The sequence below is a fragment of the Bactrocera neohumeralis genome, unplaced genomic scaffold (genome assembly GCF_024586455.1).
Source record: "Bactrocera neohumeralis isolate Rockhampton unplaced genomic scaffold, APGP_CSIRO_Bneo_wtdbg2-racon-allhic-juicebox.fasta_v2 cluster09, whole genome shotgun sequence".
NCBI classification, from domain to species: Eukaryota; Metazoa; Arthropoda; class Insecta; order Diptera; family Tephritidae; genus Bactrocera; species Bactrocera neohumeralis.
The window spans coordinates 17,819,895-17,843,140 of NW_026089622.1; the positions used below are offsets into that span (position 1 = coordinate 17,819,895).

General features: G+C 37.6%; 1 protein-coding gene, 1 long non-coding RNA gene and 1 pseudogene across 2 annotated transcripts; all 3 read right to left on the reverse strand.

Annotated features, from left to right (window-relative positions):
* Positions 1–1,843: 1,843 nt before the first annotated feature.
* On the reverse strand, positions 1,844–3,481 carry LOC126764639 (putative nuclease HARBI1). Its single transcript, XM_050482302.1, has 3 exons — positions 2,509–3,481; positions 2,309–2,453; positions 1,844–2,223 (listed from the first exon to the last, which is right to left on the reverse strand). Exons 1-3 carry the CDS (start codon positions 2,701–2,703, stop codon positions 1,844–1,846), a joined length of 720 nt encoding a protein of 239 aa, XP_050338259.1. The 5' UTR covers positions 2,704–3,481.
* Positions 3,482–3,803: 322 nt separating this feature from the next.
* On the reverse strand, positions 3,804–4,549 carry LOC126764268 (uncharacterized). Its single transcript, XR_007667850.1, has 2 exons — positions 4,112–4,549; positions 3,804–4,035 (listed from the first exon to the last, which is right to left on the reverse strand). It is a non-coding gene; the product is annotated as an uncharacterized LOC126764268 (long non-coding RNA).
* Positions 4,550–15,913: 11,364 nt separating this feature from the next.
* LOC126764772 (small nucleolar RNA U3) lies at positions 15,914–16,097 on the reverse strand (annotated as a pseudogene).
* Between the last annotated feature and the right edge of the window lie 7,149 nt (positions 16,098–23,246).

A 23,246-nucleotide genomic window follows, 5' to 3' on the forward strand; every position in this document is an offset into this window, starting at 1 on the left:
ATGGATATCAACTCTATCAGCGTCACTCACCAGACGACAATGGCAGAACATTCAGCATTCAATTTAGAAGAGTGAATATCGAAGTTGACAACACATGGACCGTACTATATTCACCATTATTGTCTAATTCACATTCAAAACTCATATCAATGTTGAGTATTGCAGTTTGGTGAAATCGGTAAAATACGTTTGTAAGTACGTCACCAAAGGAAGGAACATGGCGATTATTGGTCTTGAACGATACGGTCGATACGTGAACTGCAATAAAGCGCTTTGTAGGATATTTACTTTTACAATTCATGAACGTTTTCCGACTGTTGTGCGTCTCGCAGTTAATTTGGAGAATGTTCAAAGAGTGCATTTCAACCCAGAGAATACAGTACAGCTAGTGGAAACACCGCCAGCAACAAAATTAACATTGACGAGTTTTTTCTCAACTTGCGTCTGTGATTCATTTGCGAGAACATTTTGCTCTATTCGGAAATACGTTAATATTATACATGGAATGCATCGTCGAAGATATAGTTGCGCAGAAAGCAAGGCCAACCAGTAGATTGACATCCAGATGTGTTCTCAACTAATGCATTAGGACGAATTTACACAATCCACCCGAAAAACGACGATTGTTTCTACCTTCGGTTGCTTTTGATTAATGTACGCGGTTCAACTTTATTTGAGTCATTGCATACTGTGAATGGTACGGTGTGTGCAAGTTTTGGAGAAGTAAGCCAGCAATTACAATTGCTGGAACACGTTAATCACTGGAATGAAAATGAAGTTCGCTCGCTTTTCGCGATAATCATTTTGACATATCAGTCTTCAAATCCGCGTCAATTATGGGATACGATCAAAAATGACATTGTCGAAGACATTATACATCGCCTTCGCTAAAAATTGGAAATGGTACAATTTCGGTTGATACTTCCGGTGGTTCGATATCAATTCCATTTTCCCTCTATCAATTCACGAAAGATGAACTCATCACAAATGTTCGGACATTGGCCAAATTATCGTAACTACGATTCTCGCGCAATGTTAGCTGTCAAAAATACCGACGTTGTTGACTTAAACTGGAAGATTCAAAGTCAAATTCTGGGAGACTTGCGCTCATAAAAATCGATCGATCGTCTTAACAATGAAGACGTCACCGTGAATTATCCAGTGGAATTTTTAAATTCTTTGGAGAGGCTTGGTATGCCACCGCATCATTTGCGTCTCAAAGTTGGATCTGTCGTTATTATGTTTCGCAATCATCATGCCCCGAAACTGTGTAATGTAACCCGACTGATTGTGACGCACGTATCGAATACAAGGGGCAGAATGCTTGATCCTACGAATTGAGTTATAACGACTTCCCATTTCAGTTCAAAAACATTCGTTAGCTTATGAGTTGTAGAATAAAGACGTTTTGAAAAATGTAAGTATTTTAATAAGTTTTATTACATATTATACTATAGATAAGTTAAAAAAAATGTTATTTTTAATAGGGACTCGGTTAGCAAAATTCAGCACACTAAACAAAGCCAATTTGAAATAATGGTGGAGTTTATGGAACCAAATTCAAACTTGGCCAAAGGCTACGTAAAATGTGCTGACCCTAAACAAACAAGTAAACATTTGTGGGAGCGGTTGAGTGAGAATTTAAGTGGAGATGGACCACCCATACGGGACATGCTTTCGTGGAAAAAGGTAAATTTCTGTGTGAACAAAATTATTTTGCTATTATACGTTACCTGTGCTTTGATTTTATATTTATTCCCCCTTAATTTTACTTATTGAAATGTATGAATAATTGAAAGAAATGAAATAGTAAATTGATTGCTTTTTAGTTACTTTATTTAATTTACGAACGCAAGCTTATTTTAATTCGGTCTCGTATTGTTTGCGCAATTCGTGAAAACTCCTTTTGATCTACGTTGGGTAAAGCCAAATTAGATCGTTCTTCATTAGTTTCAATTACTGTTGGTGCTGCAACGTTGTATATGAGGCACATGTTATGCAGGGCACAACAAACGTTCAAAATTTTAACAACTTTTTTTGGTGCATAGCGAAGCTCTCTTCCAGCAAGAAGGCATCGAAAACGACTTTTTAAAATTCCAAATACACGCTCGATTATTGATCTTGCTTTTGTAAATTTTTCATTGTACAAACTTTCAAGTGAATTTTCTTCTGCATTGCGGTAAGGCGTAAGGAGCCATGGCTCTAATGGATATCCAGAATCACCTTAAATAGGATAGATAATGAATAATTAGTAAGCCTTAGACTATATATAAATACAAGTACAAGCGGTTTGAATAAAATCACCGACCAATTAACCATGAAGATTTATCTCCATTTTGATAGTTGGATAGCATGTATTGTCGTTCGTTTGAAAGGCATACGTGGGCATCATGCACTGCTCCACCATAAACTCCATTTACAGCTCTTATACTATACATGTTATGGTCACAAATCTAATTATAAAGTACAATAAATAAGTCTGAATAAAACGTCGTAATATAAACTTACCACCATAGCATTGATGCTATGCTTTAGCTTTCGATTAAAAAAGAGATGCTCATCTTTTACTGGTCTAACCATCTGAATGTGAGTTCCATCAACAGCACCGATTATTCCTGGTAATCCGAATTTTAAATAAAAATAATTCTTAGCTTCACGCTTTTCTTGTGAGCTCATTTCAAATTTTATGTGTTTCGGATACATTGTTTTTTCAATAGCATTCAAAACTTCTGCAATACATTTAGATGTGGTGATCTGTGCTAACCCTGCAAACCGGTCTTGCCATATTTGATGTTGATAGCCCTCTTGACCAAGGAATTTTAAAATAGCAGCAAGTTTTATAGCTGGATTTACTGCCGTGGATCTTATAGGTACCGTTAGTTCTTCAGTTATGCCTCTTAAGGCATAATCAAAGGCTTCCTTTAGAAAGTCTAAAGTTTTGTATGAAGCTATAATCCCAAATGCAAAAACAGTTTATAACCGAACATAATACATATGTACATAACAAATTAAATTAATTCCATAATATTAAATTCATTTCTTATATATCTTCTCGTAATCCTTTCCTCAATAATTTCCTCGCCCTCCATCCACAATGCAACGGAATCCATATTTTTCAAATAAATTTAAACTTATTTCATTTTATTTTGACATTTAGCATTCGAAAATACTGGTACAACTTTCGCATATTTATAAACTTAATTCGATTTTTTTACAGAATGCTAAAACACATTCGAGACGAATATTAAATTCGAATAGAATTTACTTTCGCATCGAGATACAGAATAATGCCCTAGGACGAAGATATTTTTTTCCGATTACAACTATTGGAATAAAAATGTCCTGAAATTTTCACGGAAGTTTTCACTTTTTATAAAGATGTCTGCCAAAATTCAATTTTCAGTTTCTTTTCTTTCGTTCACCGGAAATGGCGGCGCAATGGCCGAGCTTAAAATATTTTTTTCTAAAAATGTCAGAATTTTTTTGTTAATAGTGAATATTTGTAACAATAAAAAACTTTTATAAAATACTAGCGGACCCGACGTTTCCCTATACACACGTCTTAAATCCGAAAATTTCAAGCTTTTTTTTAATAAGATGCAACAATCTGGCCCGTTTTGATGCAAATTATTATTAAGAAGTCATTACAATATGTAACCTCATTGCAGGTACATTTATCACAATTCAACCAATCCATAGCGTGTGAGTGTGTGTATACTGTATGAATGAAATGAAATCTAGAAGTTGTGTTTAGTAAAAATTTTAAGTCGTTTTAATTAAAGGTGAAAAAACTTACATTCAAATTATTTTATTTTATAACATTTATTTTTTGTAATTTACATAAACTTAATTTGTTGTAATGCCATTGGTTGTACAATATTTTTGGTTAATCCTTGAGCCGTACTCTTGAACAAGCAACATATAATTGACCGTGTACTGATGAAATAGTTGCCTGTATCGGAGAATGTTGTTGTTTTCATTAGCACGAATCATCAACCGATAAGCGTAGAAGTTCATAGCACTAACTGTCTTCAGCTGCAAATGAATATATTCATAAGATAAGCAGAAATTATTGACTTAAAAAAATTGTAAGATAATCTATAAGTTGTACCTGCAGTTGGATTCCTTTGTTTCATATTTAAATGATATCCATCTTCTCCTTCTCAAAATATCAACGGATACTGCAAAGCATCGTAAGAACGATGATTGTCTTGAATTATTTGCATTGTATTATTTCTGCGTTGTATGCGTATGTCTCGACCATTGTATAAACCTATAAGTAACAAATCCTATCATTTTCACCCATACATACGAAAGCGAAAGCTTTTAGAATGGCAGAAATTACATTAAGAATGCCAATGAATGAGAGAGACAGGGCCAAAGGCCAGACACTTCATTAGGGTTTCCTAAATATTCTCCTACTAAAACGGCCAAATGCCTTAAAAAGGCAAGAGTGTGTTGCCGTGTTATGCTATCCATTTTATTACTTTAAGTACGTTTTTGTTAAATTTTCAAATATATTTCTATTATTAAAATTCATAAAGATGTAATTTACCTAGCTTTGATTAAAATTTTATTTATTGTATCAAAATATTGATGAATTTTTGCTATTTTATTAAAAATATTTGAAGAATATATCTATTTTGTTTAAATTATTACAAGTAGTTTTGTTTAGTATTGTATATATTGAATAAGCATCCTAGGGAATCGAACACCCAAAATATATCGGTAACGCGCATATATTGCAACGACTTTACTATTTTTAAGTCCATTTATTTAAATCTCTTTGCCGAAAAATCAACTATTTCGATCAGGTGATCTCAGCTGTTGACGACCATATGATTTTTTTGTAACTTGTATAATTCTACAATGGTCTCGACGTTCACATGGGTCACTGCAACTTTGCCTGCTTTAATGACAATGCCGAAGTTGTCGTTTTGTAGTCTGTTAGAAAGGGTCTTGAGCAATTATACCAATTGGTTATGGTTTTTCAAAAATGTCCAAAATTTCTCGGTCCTCCATATATTCAATATGGTTGTAAGCGCAGCGTGTATGTGATTATTGCTCCTGCATGACAATGTTGACACTCTTAGTCCGTACTACCGATCGTGATTAATGGATGTGACGAATAGTTTATTTCAGGATCATATTCAAACGCGAGACGATTAAGTGATGCTTGTGCCAATGCTCGATTATCCTGCATTCGCTGTTGGTTATGTTCTATATGTGCGTTGGTCGGTTGTTGTCGTGCGCTTCGTTGTCTTAAGGTATTAGTACGAAGACGTTGAGTTTGTTGCCCTGAATTTTCATTTGCACGTGTACGTGCAACTTGATTTTTTTAATTTATATTATTGGCCGATTGTTCTACGACTGATCTATTAAATCGACGATCATGGACCAAATGCGCGTTACGAGTACATCGACCAATATTGCTCTTCCATGTGGCATTTTTCTGTAAAAATATGAAACTGTTAAATAATACACAACAAATATGAGTTACTTATTGAAGATGAAATTTTAATTAATTAACCAAAAATATTTGTTTTAACAAATTTTGGTAAAAAACCTATGATTTTATTTCTTTGCTTTTTTTATATTTAATATTTCCAAAAATAAATAATTTTTAATCCAAACAATAATAAAAAATAAAGCATTCATTAAGCTACACAAATTAATTTTTAGGTTAGGGAGGTTGTTAATGAACGAAATTTAATAAAAAGAATTGATAAGAAATATATCCACTTCGATCCCGCACTAAATTATCAAAATGTATAGTTTTTTGAAATAATATTTTAATTAGACACGTCTTACAATCACACAATAATAACACTAAACTACGAAATATTTTTCTAAATTTGATCGCAGCACCATCTGTCGGGATAAACTAAAATTAAAATAGAATAATTAAATATTGCGATGGTAGCGCAGTCTGCCGGATTACCCCTTCCAACGGTACCTTCAGATCACGGCGCCAAAAAAATCGGAATTGTGCCATTTTAAAATTATGCACCTAAAGAAGTCTTGTATTTTACCAGAAACGCGAAAATTATTTTGATGCTTACCCCGTTATTACAATAATGTGCAGCAACAATAACCATATAAAACTTCTGCTTTCCGATATTTCAACACTTATCTTTTCTATATTTTTTAAATATGTACATATATTTAGTATAAAAATACGCTTGTTACAACACAACTATTTAAAGAGAACAGAACTTATTCACTTTGCGGCTCACGCCATAATGAAGCTAAAACATTTTCTACACCAGCGATCATCATGTCAAATATTTTACAAAGATAAGCATAAGATAGCTCTGTTATATCTTTTTTAATAACAATTGATAATTTAGAACAAATAAATTTACATATTACTTATTTTTTGCTAAAAAACTTCTCTTTGAACAAAATATTAAACCTTCATTTCAGTGAAAGGTATTAGTATGGTAACAACGAAATTGTGTACATACAAAATAAGCAGCTGTGTTGTTTCGTGTGCATGCCGGCCATTGCAATCGGCCAAATTCCCCATAGTGCATTGTTATGTCGCTTCCCTCTTACAAATGTTCAAGTAGCAGGCTTCACGACGCCATTTACAGTTCACTGTCGTGCAGTCATGTCGCGTTGGACTAAATTGTGAACCTAAACCATCTTCAAATCTGCTTAACCCTTATGTGAGCACCCGGGTACCCGGGTGCCCACCACCACACTTTTCTACTAGCAATTAGGTGAAATAATTTTTTATCGAACTGAGCTTCCAGATCCTTGCGATTTAACTTCCAACAAAGCTATTTTAGTATTCAAAATGGAAAAAAAAAATTTTATGAAGTTGAAAATTATGTATGAAATTAGGCAACTCGTGGAGGACACACGGGTACCCAGGTACCCACTATATGAAAAACAATGCAATCATCTGTAAATGAGATTGAATATAGATAAATGTTTTAACTATATAACTTGGGATAATAAATAACTAATAACATGAATTCGTAACATAAATTTATTAAAATCTTCATTAATTATTCAGCACAATCAGGACATATTACTTTCGATATACACGTATAATGTTTATTTTTCTTCAATGTACCAGTGCTTGTCAATTTCCATGGGAGTAAATGTTTAGCAAGAGGCAAAGTCGTAAAATAAGTTTCCATTATTATATTTCGGAAACTTCCTTTGAACGGAGCTGCAAGTTCTTTTATTACTATCTTTCCTTAATTTTTGTTCTCGAACATTGGCAGCGTTTTCAGTATCGCAAATCCACCAAATTTTCATGCCATATTTTGCGAGTTTCGAAGGAATGTACTGGGTGAATTTTGTGTGTCTACGATATGTATAATTTTTCGTACTTAACTTTACCCAAATTTGCATTGAACATTGTCCATAAATCACGTATAGGAGTAGCTTTATCATTTTCTGTACATGCTTGGCATGTGTTGGATAAAGATAAAGAGGATACGAGTTACTCTTCCACATATAGTATTATTGGCGCCAGAGAAAATGAGAATCCCAATGAACAGATACATTTCTTACACAGTAACCGAACGCCACCCTCTATTCGAATTAAAATTTTGCGCGTTAGGATCTTTATAGACGATTAGAGCTTTCTGGTTAGTATAGCGAACAATAAAATCAATTATTTCAACTGAGTTTATAGTAATAAATTTATCTCCTAACAATGTTTCTGTAGATCTAGCAGGGCCACTTTTCTGTCGCAAAATATTGTGAGAAGCAGTTTGTCAAATTTCAGGCGGTTTCTTACACCACGCAGTTCGGTTTTTTGCAATGTGTTCATCGCTATTTTCTATATCTGCTTCTTCCCCTCTATTCGATACACCTGCGGCTGTGTCTTTTGCTTCACTCTCTTCTGACTCACTGATCATGTTCCCCGTACGGTGAAAGTCGTAATATCATTGGACAAAATTTTGCTCACCCTCCGAATTGATGAGGTGATAGATGATCTTCCATTACGAACTGCCAATTATTATCTCTCATAAATGCTGGATTGAGTCCAGAAAGTATTCGAAATTGTTCGATTAATAGATAATAATGTCGATTCTAACGCAAAGCCGCTCTATGCACATCGACGCAGTCGACTTTTCATGCTTTACACGACATTCCTCATCAACTGTTCACTTCTCCCTGTCACTGTCGACGTGTAAAGGTGAAAACTGACCATGTCCCACCCGTAGAGCGCGAGATTTCGCTATCACGATTTCTCTTCCAGAAAAATAAAATGTGCGACAAGAGTCAAACTCAGGTAAATTACTTGTTATATTCTCTTAAAAGAATTATTAAACTGTTTTTTTTTTTTTATCATTTCGTTCGCTTCCAAACTTAGAAAGTGTTTTATTATAGTGATGGGTACCCGGGTACCCTGGGTGCTCATTAACGTGGCTAAAGCTGGGTGCTCACATAAGGGTTAAACACACACAAAAAATTGCATAAAAATCTGTCCAGTCGTTTAAGAGTTTAGTGACATACACGCACTCAAGAAATATATAGTATACTATTGTGCCCAAAAAATAAGGTGACATTTGAATTTAAACTGCGCGCGTCGAAGGATTTTGAGAATTATTTTTTTTTAGGTTGGTAGTACTGTCAGTCACATTTATGTCAAATTTCATGTCAAAATATTCATTAGTGTTTGAGATACGTGTCGTTTTGTGAGCTGCTAAAAGTGAGTTTTTCGTTTTTGCGATGTCGAAATTTGTTGAGCAAAGAATTTGCATTAAATTTTGTTTACGGAATCAATTTTCTGCTGCGGATACGTTGAGGATGGTGCAGAAAGCCTTTGGTGATGAGACTATGTCTGAAAAAAATGTTTACAAGTGGTATAGTGAGTTCCAAGCCGGCCGTGAACGTGTCGAAGACGAAGAGCGTCCAGGGCGACCGTCAACCTCAACCGACGAATCTCACGTTATTTTTTGGGCACAGTAGTATATTAAGAATTCATTTATTCATTATAAGAGAAAAAAATTGTTGAAAAAGGAGAAAACCTACGTAACCCCTTAATTACATATGTACATATCTCGTGAATTGACCGCTATTTATGGCAACAAGTCAACCAGACGCAAGGGGTCAACATATTCGTTGTAGACTTGAACAGTTCGGTCTGATTTTGACAATTGTTATATGCAAGATAAAATCTGTGAAACCACGTATACACTTACCTCTGCCAATATTGGTAACTATGGCAGTAAAAGAGACGGAAGTAACACTAAATTATTTAAACTATTTTAATATTCATTTTATATTTATTTCAAGGTTTTTTCCAGCTGTTTACCTTTGGTCATGCACACCTGGGAAATAGATTGCCATAATCACTAAGACTTCATTATGGGATGATTCTACATCATATTTTTCAAATTTTTTTGTAGGCCCGCAGGGTTGCTATTGAAGTAATGCTGCATTAAGTATCTCTTCAATAAGAACCCTGCATTCCCATATTTCACAGCTGCTACAAAACAATAGCTTTGATATTTTAACTCTACGCTGACGTGTTCTGCGAAAAGTCTGAGACTATTGGCCAGAAAATTGCGAAATTGTGTAGCGTGCTTGGTTCTTCAAAACTTTGTAATTCTGAAGGATCATAGACGTTGGTATTGTCCAGATACATTTGTATACAGGAATAGCATAGATCACGGAAAGCAGATGCCTCCACCCATAAAGAAAGTTCCGCCTCGTGGGATGGATGAGCGAGTAATGCACAATTGACGAGTTGTTCCATATATATGGGAAAGTTGTCAGTTGCTTCCGCTGACCAAGTAAGCGATGTGGAATAGTTTTCTATTACAAAGAACTATATCGATCTCTGCATCTTCAGCGCGTGTGGTTTGAAATGAAGGCAGAAATTAAGCATCGTTAGAAAACGTTTTAATTCCTTGACAATGACTGGTCGTTTAAAATTACGTTGTACCTAAACGCGTTCTGGTATTGACCGGGGGTGTTAGAATGCTCGAAGAATCGTAATTTCGACACGCCAAATTCCGATTTACTAAAATTGATCGTTAGGTAGATGATTTCGAAATGGATGAATTGCATACATCATCGAGATAAACAGGCACGAGTTTCAAATCACTAAAAACTTCATTAATAAGCCTTTGGATTGTCTGTGTTGCATTCTTTAAACTAAATTGCATATGTTTAAATTCGTATAATCTGAAGGGTGTCGTTATCGCCGGTTTTACAAATGTGTTCTTTATATATGGGTACTTGGCGATAGGCCCTTTTTAAATCGATTTTAGAAAATACGAGTTTTCCAGTTAGGAATGCTCCTATATTCAGTCTTCGATAATCCCCGGTTGATCTCCATGTACCAACAGACATATGCACTATATGCAATGGACTCGCCCAATTAACTGAATGGACACCAATCGAACCAAATTAAGCTTTTGCGGTGGTTAGCTTTTCGGGTGAAAGACACCGTAGTCGTGCGAAGATGGGTCAACCAGTCCAATTAATTCGATGTTCTACGGCGATTTTGTTGGTGAATTAAGCAAATAAAAACGAGTGGCATCACTATACTTTGCAAGAATATTCGAAAAAGTGGAACTCGCGTTAAAAGATTTCATGCTGAATATGCATTTTCAATTTTGCAAACTGTCTTTAATTAAATAATTCTCTCTAAGTAAACTACAAGAAACACCGTTAACTTCGGTTGAGAAAAATACTTAAACAAAATTACAGATCCATATCTAAAAACTAAGTGACTAGATCGCGTAGGAGAGACAAATAGGCATACGAACAAACAGCCAGAAAGAGGGCCATGGCCACATTTATATACATATTACTTCTCCGGCTCCGCCTTTATGACCATTAAATTGTCGGTAAGCACCTGTATGGCTTTAAATTGCTAAGCTTAGCTTATATCTTCCATTATTAACACGTTCTACCCGGCGTGTACCACCGGTGGTACACAAATGTTTATACTTTTAATTCAAAAACCATACTAGAAAGAAATAAAACAAAATAGATTGGAAATTATAAATTTATATTTAGTGTAGGCGTTTTCAACATAAACAAAATTTATTTTTGCAGTTCTTTCTGAAGCAAAACAAAATTTAGTTATTTAGTTATTTTCAAAAGTAAAAAATAATAATTCTTCAAACTTAGTATCTAAAATGAAAATGAGATTCTTCAAAGACCGCAGAATCTGTTATAACACGACTCCAATCTTGCTGAATTTTGCCTGAATCCTCATCTTCCGACTCCGATGTTGAATATATTCTAGGAATTTTTCTTCGAGAATTTTGTATATTCTCTAAGTCATCGCCTGAATTCATAATTCCTATGGTAAATTTTGATGGAATAAATTTCCAAAAGTTAGAGTGGTTGCCCAAATGACCCCATCGTCTCGCCTCACTTTCTAGAGGCCCGCTTCTCCTCATCCCGTATAATTGAAAGGCTTAGATATATAAAACCGCCGTCATCGTCGTTGTTGGTTCGTTTCCTTTTCCGTTTTACTGCGGTTGATGCCGCCAACTTCAGCGGCGATTGCATTGCGTAGGAACTGCCACCGCTTTACACATTATTTTTCCAATAAAATATAAAATATAAACAATTAATAGCAACACAACAATATATGGTACATACATCTACCCACATGTTGCTTCTAGTCCTTGGGCGATGTTTGCTCATGTGGCCTTCTTGCTTTCTATCCTATGCACGCTTTATTCTAAAAAATGTTACAGACCCGTACTTTCTCAACTTAACTTTTTTTTCTCAAATGCGGCCCTTTTGCACCGATTTCGGTCAATAAAAATTATTTCATGGGTATCCAAAACTAGAGGCGCCATAATCTTGTTAGCCAACTGTGGCGCTTCTCTACGCTTTGGAACGATCAACTCGGATGACTGTCGATTCGAATTCGAAGTGAAATAATGGAGCCATGTTTCATCCATTGTCACATAACGACGCAAAACCTTGCGCATATTACTCATGAAGATCTCCAAACACTGCCCTGAATCATCAAATGGTCGTTGTTTCGGTTAAATGTGAGCTCGAGCAACATCCTCTTTCCAGTGCGTACTCAAATATTCGTGTATGATATGGTATACACGTTCAGTTGATATCTTTAAAGTGCCTGCTATCGCGAGCAACTTCAGTTTACGGCAATCCAAAATTAATTTGCACTTTTACACTGTGTTCACCGTCTTTTGTGCTATTTCACCACATCTAAACTTAGCATACCATTCCTTGATGGTTGATTTTCCTGGGGCAGTAATGGGAAACTCAAGCCAAGTTTTTGCTTCATCTGTAATTTTAACCTTTAGAAAGCAATATTTTAGCAACACGCGAAATTCTTTTTTATTCATTTATTCACTATATGATTCGACGCGCATTTTGAAGATAAGCGATCATCATAAGGAAACTCTACAATTCACCACTTATTGTGATATAGAGGTTATAGGCTGCTCAGGGTGCTCGTGTGCTACTACATGTTCCGGTTGATTTTAATGACCGAGCAACTTTATTTGATTTGCAGGGGTCATACTTTCCATTATTTCACTTGTGTTTTATTACAGTTGCAATTTTTTTTTTCGTTTTTCGGTTACTAGGCGAATGTTTGAATTTTTGCGTGATGGTATTATTTATTTATTACTTGCATTTTTTGCTACCATCTGAGGTTGTTAGAAACCATAGGTCAAAGTAGCTCAACTACTCGTGTATCACCGTTTGAGTCGTTAAGTAGCTTCTCTAAGCGACCAAGCTGCTATTCTTTAAGGGGATAATTATCATGGATGTGCACAACATCTGCAAGTTTTGGCGTCTTTTCGTAGCTTTCTAATAGTATCTTTCACAAAGATCTTTTGTACACTCCTCATTCCATCGGCGCATGGAATCATGATCGAGAATTTTATTTCTTCCCCATTTATTTAACAATTTCGTGGCTGCCACAGGTATTGCCAGAACGAATGCTTCTTTGAGAAGAGTTGTGAGATCTTATGGATCTTGCGAGAGTGTTGTTTGTTTCCGTGAATGGAGAACAGCTTCAATGCGAATATAACAGTTATGGAATTCTTCATAATCACATTTGTAATTTCCAGCTAATTTTTTTAAGTTTGGTTTGAAGCTTTTTTCAGCTGATTTCCACACCTCTTCACACAATAGTTGACAACATACACCACTACACACACACGCATCAAACACAGCACCAAACACCGCTCATTATTTCAACACAACAACCACTCGATCATCAACGAGACGACTCGTAATAATCAAATATTCACCACCCAAACTATCAAAAGGCATAGATCCGAACGGGATCCTTCTTCTTATCGTTTCATCCGTGAAGCAAGAATTTCCTTCCATCAACTACCGCACTTTCTTTTTTTCTTATTAAACCGCCAAGTTACGGAGTGACGTGAATCACTCACGCCGCAATGTCCCGCAGTGTGTGGAAAATCAAATAAAAATAAAGTTGTTTACACAAATTAAATAAAACTGTATATAGAGTGTTAGCATTACAATTGAAATCAGTGCTTTTCATTTTCACTTACATAAGTATACTATCGTATATCCAAAGCATATATCGAGTAAGTATACTAGTATCACGAGTGAACAAATGGTCTTTCGAACCTTTCCGAAAGGCATCTAAATAAAAAAAAAAATATATATATATGTATATAAAACCGAAAAATTAAAGTGAACACAGAACATACAAAGTCACAGTGAAAAAAGAAAAAAAACAAAACACACGGAAAGATCACACGAGTTAAACACAAAAGAAAAAAAGGGAAAGTGACGTGAAGTGAAGTGAAAACCTTCTAAAATCAAAACCCCGCGCGGTATATAACCACAAAGTTTAGCAAACATACAAACATTGAAACTAAAATAAAAAAAGGTGCGTGGAGTCCCTACGCGCGGAAGAAGTTATACTTCTTAGTGATATTCAGAAATGCATATCATTTTGTATGAAAGAAAACTAGAAAACTTAAATTCACATTTTATAAATTTGATATACACATTTTATACAGCAAAGTCTAAATGAAGGAATTTTGACTCGGAAAGTAGTTCTGTCTCTTCGTTGCGGCAGGGAATATGCAGCGTAACCACCTCTCTTTTGTACTATTGGGTTGTCATATTATAATTTGTATATCTTATAACATGGTGTTTAGTCAATTTCTTGTATTCATTATTGGCGTTGCATTTGTATTGCGCACAAAACTGGGCCAGAGTTAGATCGTTCAATTCCTCCGGTCGTTGCTCGTATTTGTCGAATACATTATCCCTCCAAATGTCTGTGGATTCGTCATTAAGCTCCGTCAATTCTTTGCGTGCTTTTTTCAATCTCTGTCGGTCTGTCGGCCACGACGTTGGGATGAATATTATCGATCTAGAGGCTTCTGACATTGGTTTACGAAGTAGCCACCAAGCTGCTTCTTGGCTCGAAATCTCTACTGAGTTCAATAAGTGGACACTCATTTTTCTAGTGATTTCAACCACTCCAAAATCCGGATATTTTTCTGTGATTTCATTAATTTGTCTCTGTAAATTACTGATCCCTCGGTTAGATTTATTAACATAGTCTACGACGTACGTCGCGCAGGAATATTCGTCTAATAAGAACTGCAAATCCATATTCGATTTTAAAACATTAAATAAGAATGGATTGAATGTATTATGCCATTTTTCCGCTGGTGTTTTTTTCAAGAAAATCCGTGGCCGGTTAATTCCCGCAAAAAGTATTTTATAGTACTGTTCATCCGAAGTTATATTGTTGCTTTGATAGAAATCATTAATGTCGTTGTAATCGGCTATTTCGTATTGAGACCTTATTTTCTTGTAATGTCTGGCGTAACTGACAAAATTTGGGTCTTCTTTCTTCATAGGGACGAGTATTTGTGTGGATCGAGAAGGCAGGAAAGGTGCTTCAAATCGACATTCTTGTGGCTGGTTACTTCTTACTTTTTTATAACACGTAAATGTGTGTTTATGTGTCTGCAATTTGATAATTCCTGATGCTTCAGACGTGGATACTGCGATTAAAATGTCGATCAATGATATCGCCTTCCTCCAATGGACGCTTCGGTGCGTTCTCCAGCCAGAGTAGAATATGGGTGGACTACCACGATGTTAAAATTCGATTCGCTTGAAATACTATAGTCTTTCACCCTATATTGTGCAAATGGGGATGCTTTTTTGCTTTGTAGGAGACGCATTAACGTGTGCACTAATTTGTCGAAATAGATGGCACAGGTTACAGCGTCCTCGTTGATTAATGTACTTTTATCCAATCAATTCAATTGAGCGGTTTCATCTTCAGAAATTACTCTTCCATCTTTAATTTTTTGCAGCAGTTGTAACAGCGGGATCCACCCAATTTCATTTGCACTCATCGTGAGAAACAACGTAGGCCTTCCGAGTTGCCGAATTAAGGCGAATAAATCTATTTTACGCTGTGACCAATAATATGCAGAATTCAGTATTGATCTTAGAAATGCCAGATTTGTGTCGAGGCAATTGTGGATAAACTCTTCCGATTCTATTTGTTGTCTCGTCACTCTTGTGTCATTCCCGATAAACTTGAAGGCAACAGTCAGGGATGAAGCAACACGAAGTCTCATATTTTTTGCAGCCATATAAAGCAAATGGAGTAACCCCACGTCGATCCACTCGTCTTATTTCACTCGATGCCATTTGGAAACGTGCAACTGAAATTCCGTCTCGAAATGGTCTTATTTGTCCAAGATATATACAAGGAAAAGACAAGTCGCAAATATTTATAAACGCAGAGTATTTTAACCAAAAGTCACACAAAGTAGTTGAGAATTCGCAGAAATGAAACAGAAACGAAAGAAAAATAATGCGCAAGCACACAAACATACATATGCGTATTGCTATTATATATAGTATATATACCAGGGCAATTCACAATCTGGTGCAAATGATCCTGCATATTTGCAATTGCAAATGAGCGAGGCATATTGTTGATTTTACACTAACAAAATATACAGCGAATTTGCAATTGCAAATATGCAAATCCATAAACCTCACGCTGTCAGATAAAACGATATACCTCGTCATTGCGGGTCGATTTGCAAAGAAAGTAAATGAAATGAAGTAATTACAGAAATGATCCTGTGAAGTATAGTCTTAACTTTTCAACGGCCAACGCAGAGTATTTCAACCAAAAGTCACACAAAATAGTTGAGAATTCGCAGAAATGAAACACTAACGAAAGAAATAATGCACAAGCATACAATCATACATATGCCTACACATGTGAATACGTCACCAACCAAATATTGAAACATTGTTCTACAAAAACAACAAAAGCATAAGCATGGCAACATTGTGTTGCTGGTAAAAAATCCGAGCTGTGCCGAAAGAAACTAACAAACGATCGCCGATTGTTACCGCTTCCCTTGCTACTCGAACATCTTCCCAGACAAGGTTGCGCAATATGAATCTATCGCAACCTTTCTCGAACTCGTATATGAAGTATAACTTCAAAAACGTGCGCGTAATAATCACAGATAAATTAACAAACACATAAACATATATACATAAGTCACAGGAGACTACGCCAACGAACAACAAAGGAGGAAGAAAGCAAATCAACAGGGACAGCGCTGGGCATAGTACATACATAGTATTTATATAATATTAAAATAGGAACAAATAGGGACGAAAAAGGAGATAAGCAAAATTATCCAAAACACTTGGCGGAAAATAATATGAGTCCGTTCCATATACAATCTAATATTAGAACTTGATATTATTATACAAAATGTACAAATTTTATTTATGAACATGCAATGCATGTGTGTTAAGTTTACAGTTTCGACGGTATTTCGGGACACCGTTAACTGTTCTTAAAAGTTCAATATGTATTACATACTTGCAATATTTCCTGCGATACCTCTTGGGCTATAAAATACTTGCAAATACTTTTAAACCCATTTCAACATACATATGTATGTACGTATTTATTTCCATACATGGTACATACATAAAATAATTTAACATAAAAGTATGACATATTATAATATTAAACTACCTGCTTGGATGGTCAATTCGTGTCTCCAAACACACTACCAAAACACATTACAAAAACAATTTACAGAAGACAAGTACTCGTTGCATGCAAATTTCCTGCGATACCCCTTGGGCTATACCCGTTGGTCTTGGTTTCTCAGTGGGCCAGACTTTTCAGCTGAGCTCTAAGCTACCGGGGGGTCGGCAGGTCGCGGATAGCCGGACGGCCTGTAGTAGCAGGTTAGTTGCGAATTAAGCCATGATGAATAAGCATCCCCCTTCGAGGAGAGGCAGGAGTGAACGTTGCGGTATAAAAGCTAGCTAAGCTGATGAAACCCCTGCGACAGAGGCGAATAAAATAGGTGTCCCTCCCCTTAATGCATAGGCACGGTGGGTAATATAAAAATACAGGCGCGACGGACTCACAATGAGCGGCTTCCTGGTCAGCGTCTGTTCACCATTTCAGGTACTGCTGTTAAAGTTTTTTTTTTGACCGATGTACATCGCGGCGCACTAGTAGTCCCATTAAATCTTTTCAGCGACTTCTCTGCTGCCGAGATGGATAGGGTGATGTGAGCTTGCTCTGCCGAGGTGTAAGCAGTGGTGTCCATCAGTAACCAGCCCCTTCGGGCTCTGGTCAGGAAGTGTCCATTGGGCGCAGAACTAGTAGACCGCGTTGCTCCAGGCGAGCGCCTTTTCGTCCGCGTATTCCGTAACCGGTAAAGCGAAGAACAGGCCTAAGGGAACTGGGGTAGGTGCATAGCCACCGAGGGTACACTCGCTCCTATTTATTTCGGACCGCCCCCCCTACACGCGATGCGCTGGTACAATAGAAAGGAATGGATTTGTATATGAGAAAAAATAACAACATAAACGACAGCAGAAGTAGCAGTAACATATATGCTATACTGGGCAATAACACGGGAAACCCAAAAGACCTGAATAATACCAACGCGGCAGGAACTGACACCTGTAATGGAAATAGATCCATTCAAGCGGTCCTCGCGACTTAGTAGATCTCCAATAAAGATGCTAAGCATAGAAAAACTGACGAGGACAAGTCGTCGCCACCGGCGCTGCCAGAAAACACGTCGCAAGCGAAGGCGGTAAAACCTCACGGCGACTACATTACGGAGCTTGGTGAAGAAATTAAGAAGATGATAGATTTGATGCGTCCACCGCAGCGAACAATCAACAACAATCTTAGGGACCTCGTTTGCAATATATCGAAGATGTACGAAAAAGCCTTAGAGGAATACTAGAAGAGCAAGGAAGCAACACGGAATATTCTAAATATGCCCGTAACAACGGAAATAACGCCTAAAAGACCTCACGAGGAAAAACAGGCGAAAAGGCAGACTCCTCCAAAAAAGAATAAAACCACCCATGGAGAAGAACCAAAGAAGGCTAAAAATAACGAGGAAAATGTAGATACGTTAACCTCAATAATAAAGGAAAGACACCAGGAAAATAAGATGGCTGGACGGAAAAAAAAGAAGGCAGCATATAAGCATCGACCATGGTCTGATACGATAGTGATCGAGCGAACTGGTAACATGACATACAGCGATATTTTAAAGGCGGTACAAAAAGAAGATGCCCTCCAGAAACTGGGTGAAAGTGTAACCTGGATTAGGAAAACAGCCAAAGGGGAAATTTTAATGGAACTTAAGAGCGCGCAAATGGAACACACTGCTGACTACACCAGCGAAATAGGCAAAGTGCTTGGAGATCAAGCCAAAATTAAAGCCCCAACGAGTGAGACCACAGTGGAAATCCGGGATCTGGATGAAATAACCGGAGAAGAAGACATTGCCAATGCTATTCGCCCGCAAATATTAAAACTAGAGGTATTTGATAAAGGCTCAATCAGAGGCATTAGGGCGTCATACGCAGGCTCCCAAACAGCTGTGATAAGCCTCCCCGTCTTACAGGCTAGGCTACTTATTGGAGCCAAAAAAAAAACAAAATGGGATGGGTTGTGTGTAGAATTAGAGAGAAGGCCTAACAATAAAAAATGCTTCTAATGTTTGGAATATGGGCACCTAGCGAGAACCTGCAAAAACTCAGACGATAGGAGTCAGTACTGCCTCAAATGTGGGGAGAAAGGTCACTTCGCAAAGACATGCAGCAAGGAGCCGTCTTGCAGTGCATGTAAAAAACAAGGAAAAGAGAAGTCTGACCATCAGATAGGTATCAAGAAATGTCTTCTCCACCAAGAACCGTGCAAAAGAGCCAAAATATGAGAGTCCTACAGCTCAACCTTAACCACTGCGAAGCAGCTCAAGACCTACTTAAGCATACAGTGTTTGAGCAGAAAATCGAAATGGCAATAGTCTGCAAACAATATAAAAACATTAGCTCAGCAACGTGGACCTCCGACCTAACGGGCAAAGCGGGCATTTGTGCCTGTGTAACAAACGTGTTCCAAGAAAAGCAACTAACAGGACAAGCCTATTACACGTGGGCAAAAATCTGCGAATTAAACTTTTATAGTTGCTTTATTCCGCCAAGCATCGCACAAGATGACTTTCATATTCATCGATAATCTAGTACGAGAAGTGTCGAACACCGCAATGAGCGTAGCGCGTACACAAATATACGAGGAGAAACCCTTCTGAAGGCTTTTTCGGTACTGAACACCGTCTTGCTGAATATTGGTAACGGAAATACTTTCGAAAATAACGGCCGCGGTTCTGTAATTGATATTACAATAAACTTGAACACGCACAGTGGCCACTTAGCAATTCTGCTAGAAATCGACAAAACGCACAAATTGCCTAAGGCTCTTAGGTTCAAACCAGAGGCTGGAAAGCCGAAATACTCGATGAGGATATCTAAAAATTAATGTTAGATGACAATCCGAACTACGCTATGGACATAGAACAGAAGACTGAATGCCTAGTTAAACATGTCAGTAAAGCCTGCGATGCCGCTATGTGTAGGAAAAAACAAGGCACATACAGGAAACCCGCATACTGGTGTAATGAGACTATTGAGGCCCTGAGAAGTAAATGCCACAAAGCTAGGCGCCAGTGTCTAAGGGGACGACAAACGGCAGATTTCATAATGCTAAACGAACGCTTTAAACGAAAGCGAAATGAACTGAAGAAATCAATAAAGAAGAGCAAAGCCTGTTGTTTTAAAGAGCTATGCAACAAGGTCGATGAAAACCCGTGGGGAGATGCATACAAAATCGTCATGTCAAAGCTTAAAGACCATAAAGGACAAGCGCCTACATTCCCTAGCTTATTAAAGACAGTTGTTCAAACGCTTTTTCTCACGCAATTGATACAAAGGCAGCAAATAAAAGAAGCTACAAAAAAAAGCAGCGGCTAGTGCTTATACAAAAGCCAAATAAACCAGCAGGAGAGCCAGGCTCCTACCGACCATTACGTATGTAACGGCAGTGGCAAAAGAAATAAGCCAGATAGAGTACCTATGCAACCACGTGGCGATAAAAATATAAGAATGGCTCACAAAAGCAAAGCTCCAGTTAGCAGGCCAAAAAACTGAAGCGGTACTAATAAGGAGTAGAAAAAAAGTTAGGGGCGACTACGCCCAACATCGATGGATACAATATCCCAACGCAACAATCGTTGAAATACCTGGGTGTAATTATTGACGCGAGGCTAAATTATCGAACCCACATCGCGAAAGCCTGAAAGAAAGCAGCAAAGGTGACGGCTGCATTAACTAGAATCATGGCCAAAATAGGTGGACCTAGTCAAAACAGACGCGCTCTTCTGGCAAAAGTTCTCCAGTCAGTACTTATGTACGCCGCACCCATATGGGGACCCGCATTGCTGCACAAAACATTTGCGAATATGACGAAAGCAGTAGTTCGGTTAATTGCAATCAGGTTAGCTTGTGCTTTCCGGACTGTATCACACGAAGCGACTGGAATTATTTCAGGTATCATGCCTCCAGATATTATGGCGATGGAGCTAAAAAGAATTTATGACAAAGCGAAAAACGCGGGCAGACGGCTAAATAAACAAGAGAAGCAGCAAGAAAGTCAAACCAGCCTCAATGAGTGGCAAAACCATGGGACGAATCAACAAAAGGTAGATGGACACACACGTTGATCAGAAACGTGCAGGTGTGGGTAGAGAGAAATCACGGAGGCACTGACTACTACTTGACGCAGTTCCTGACTGGGCACGGCTGCTTCTCAGAGAGTATTTACAAAAATATGGACATGACGATGGGTTTAACTGCTCTTTTTGCGGAAACGGGAATGAGAACGCGTGGCACATTTTCTTTCTGTGCCCCCATTATAAAGATGAAAGGGAGGAGCTAGAGCAACTTCTCTCAGAGCGGCTAACCCCTGAGAATATTGTACCACACGTTACGTTCCCAGCAGGTGCCGACGCAGAATTTCCAGAAAACACAAAAGCTTCGGCGACAGCCAAGTGTGATAACTGGCGGATCAGTATGAATTAACAAAGGGAATGATAACTGAACAAATAAGTTTAGTATGGCAAAGTAGAGCCACTACTCCCCAGAGTAGTTACAATACCAAACGAAGACCTAGACAAAGGCATATAAATATCTAAAAGTACCTGCTTGTGACACTGAAGTTTTTAATGGATGTTATGATTAATGGCCATCCTTCCGGGACATGTTCACTGCCGTTTATATAAACCATCCTAAACTCTCACAAGCACAAAAGTTATATCATGTAATGTAAAAAGCAAAAGGGGAAGCAGGCAGTATAGTCAAGCGATTCGCTTTAAATGACGAAAATTTTAACCTGGCTTGGGAAGCACTGGTCAAAAGATACGAAAATGAAAGGGTTATGACAGAAAACCCAATAAAAACTTTATTACATTAACCAAAAACACAAAAAGAAACCAACCAGGAATTTCAAAATTTATACTCGACAGTGACTAATTGCATTTCAGTGTTAAAAATACAAAATATCTCCACAGAATCGTGGGACCCAATCATAGTACCTATTTGTGCAGAAACATTCCCTGATGCTGCGTTACTACGATGGAAACAAGCACTCCTCACTGTTCATTACGAGATTGCTGAGCGAATTGACAACAAAAATATAAACCTAAAAAGTCATCAAAATGACTCAAGTAAAACTTGTTTAAACCTCAAGCCAGCAATAATATGCAATACAACAGACACGTTAGTAAAAATCACACTTTCGTGTCAAACCAAACTAATAAATGGCAACCATGATGTGAAATTTGTAAAGGAGGTCATAACATAAGATCTTGCGAGAAATTTAAAAAACTTTCCATTTCTGACAGGAACAATCTTGTCAGACAACATAAACTTTGCATCAACTGTGTGTCGAATGCTCATACGACAAAAGACTGAGAAAGCAAATTTAATTGTGTTTACTGTCAAAGAAGACATCACTCACTGCTTCATATTACCAACTTTCAAAATATGAAGCAAAATCAATTTCAAAAAACCACGGGGTTAGTCGCTACAGCTACATCAAGTAGTCCCGAAACCTCGAATCCCGAAAAAAGGGAAGAACAACCATGTTGCTCTAAAGCAGCAAAAATTCAAGCGCTTTATTTAGAAAATGAAAGCAAAATTCCTTTACCCACTGCCGTCATCACTATTGAACATCAGGGTGATATATTTAAACTAAGAGCAGTAATGGAGGATGGAGTCATGGTAGAAGTTCACGCAAGTGAGGAAAGTTCTCTGATCGCCATTCACTTGGGAGTGGCCAGAAACGATTCTTTTACGTATGACTCAAGCAGCTCACGACTTCCGGTCTTTGACCAAGTATCCTCTGGGTAGCCTAAGAACATCCATTCGAAGGCGAGATAAATTGAGAAGGCGAAACATTCCATAGGGTTGTGCGCTGGGTTTGGGACCCGCCACGTAAAAAACTCACCCCAATGAAGAACTACCAACAGCCTCGGATGAGAAACCCCCCTTTTGATGACGACCATGGCAAACGAAATAACGGCAATGATATTAGGGCATACACCTGGAATGTCCGGTCCCTTAATTGGGAAGGTGCCGCTGTCCAGCTGGTTGATGACCTTGGGAAAATAAAGGCTGACATCACCGCCGTCCAAGAAATGCGATGGACGGGACAAGGACAGAGACGAGTAGGTCCTTGTGGCATTTACTACAGTGGCCATATAAAGGAGCGCAAGTTTGGTGTGGAATTCGTGGTGGCAGAGAGACTCCGTCGCCGAGTACTATCATTCACTCCGGTGAAAGAACGTCTAGCCACAATCCGCATCAAAGCGAGGTTCTTCAACAAATCGCTGATTTGCGCC

Excerpts from the sequence above, each read along its gene's own strand:
- LOC126764639 (XM_050482302.1), bottom strand. The coding sequence starts at position 2,703 with ATGTATCCGAAACACATAAAATTTGAAATGAGCTCACAAGAAAAGCGT. Across the intron at positions 2,454-2,508 it reads ATAGCATCAATGCTATGGTG|ATTTGTGACCATAACATGTA; the intron begins GTAAGTTTATAT and ends CTTTATAATTAG. Across the intron at positions 2,224-2,308 it reads TAAATCTTCATGGTTAATTG|GTGATTCTGGATATCCATTA; the intron begins GTCGGTGATTTT and ends ATCCTATTTAAG.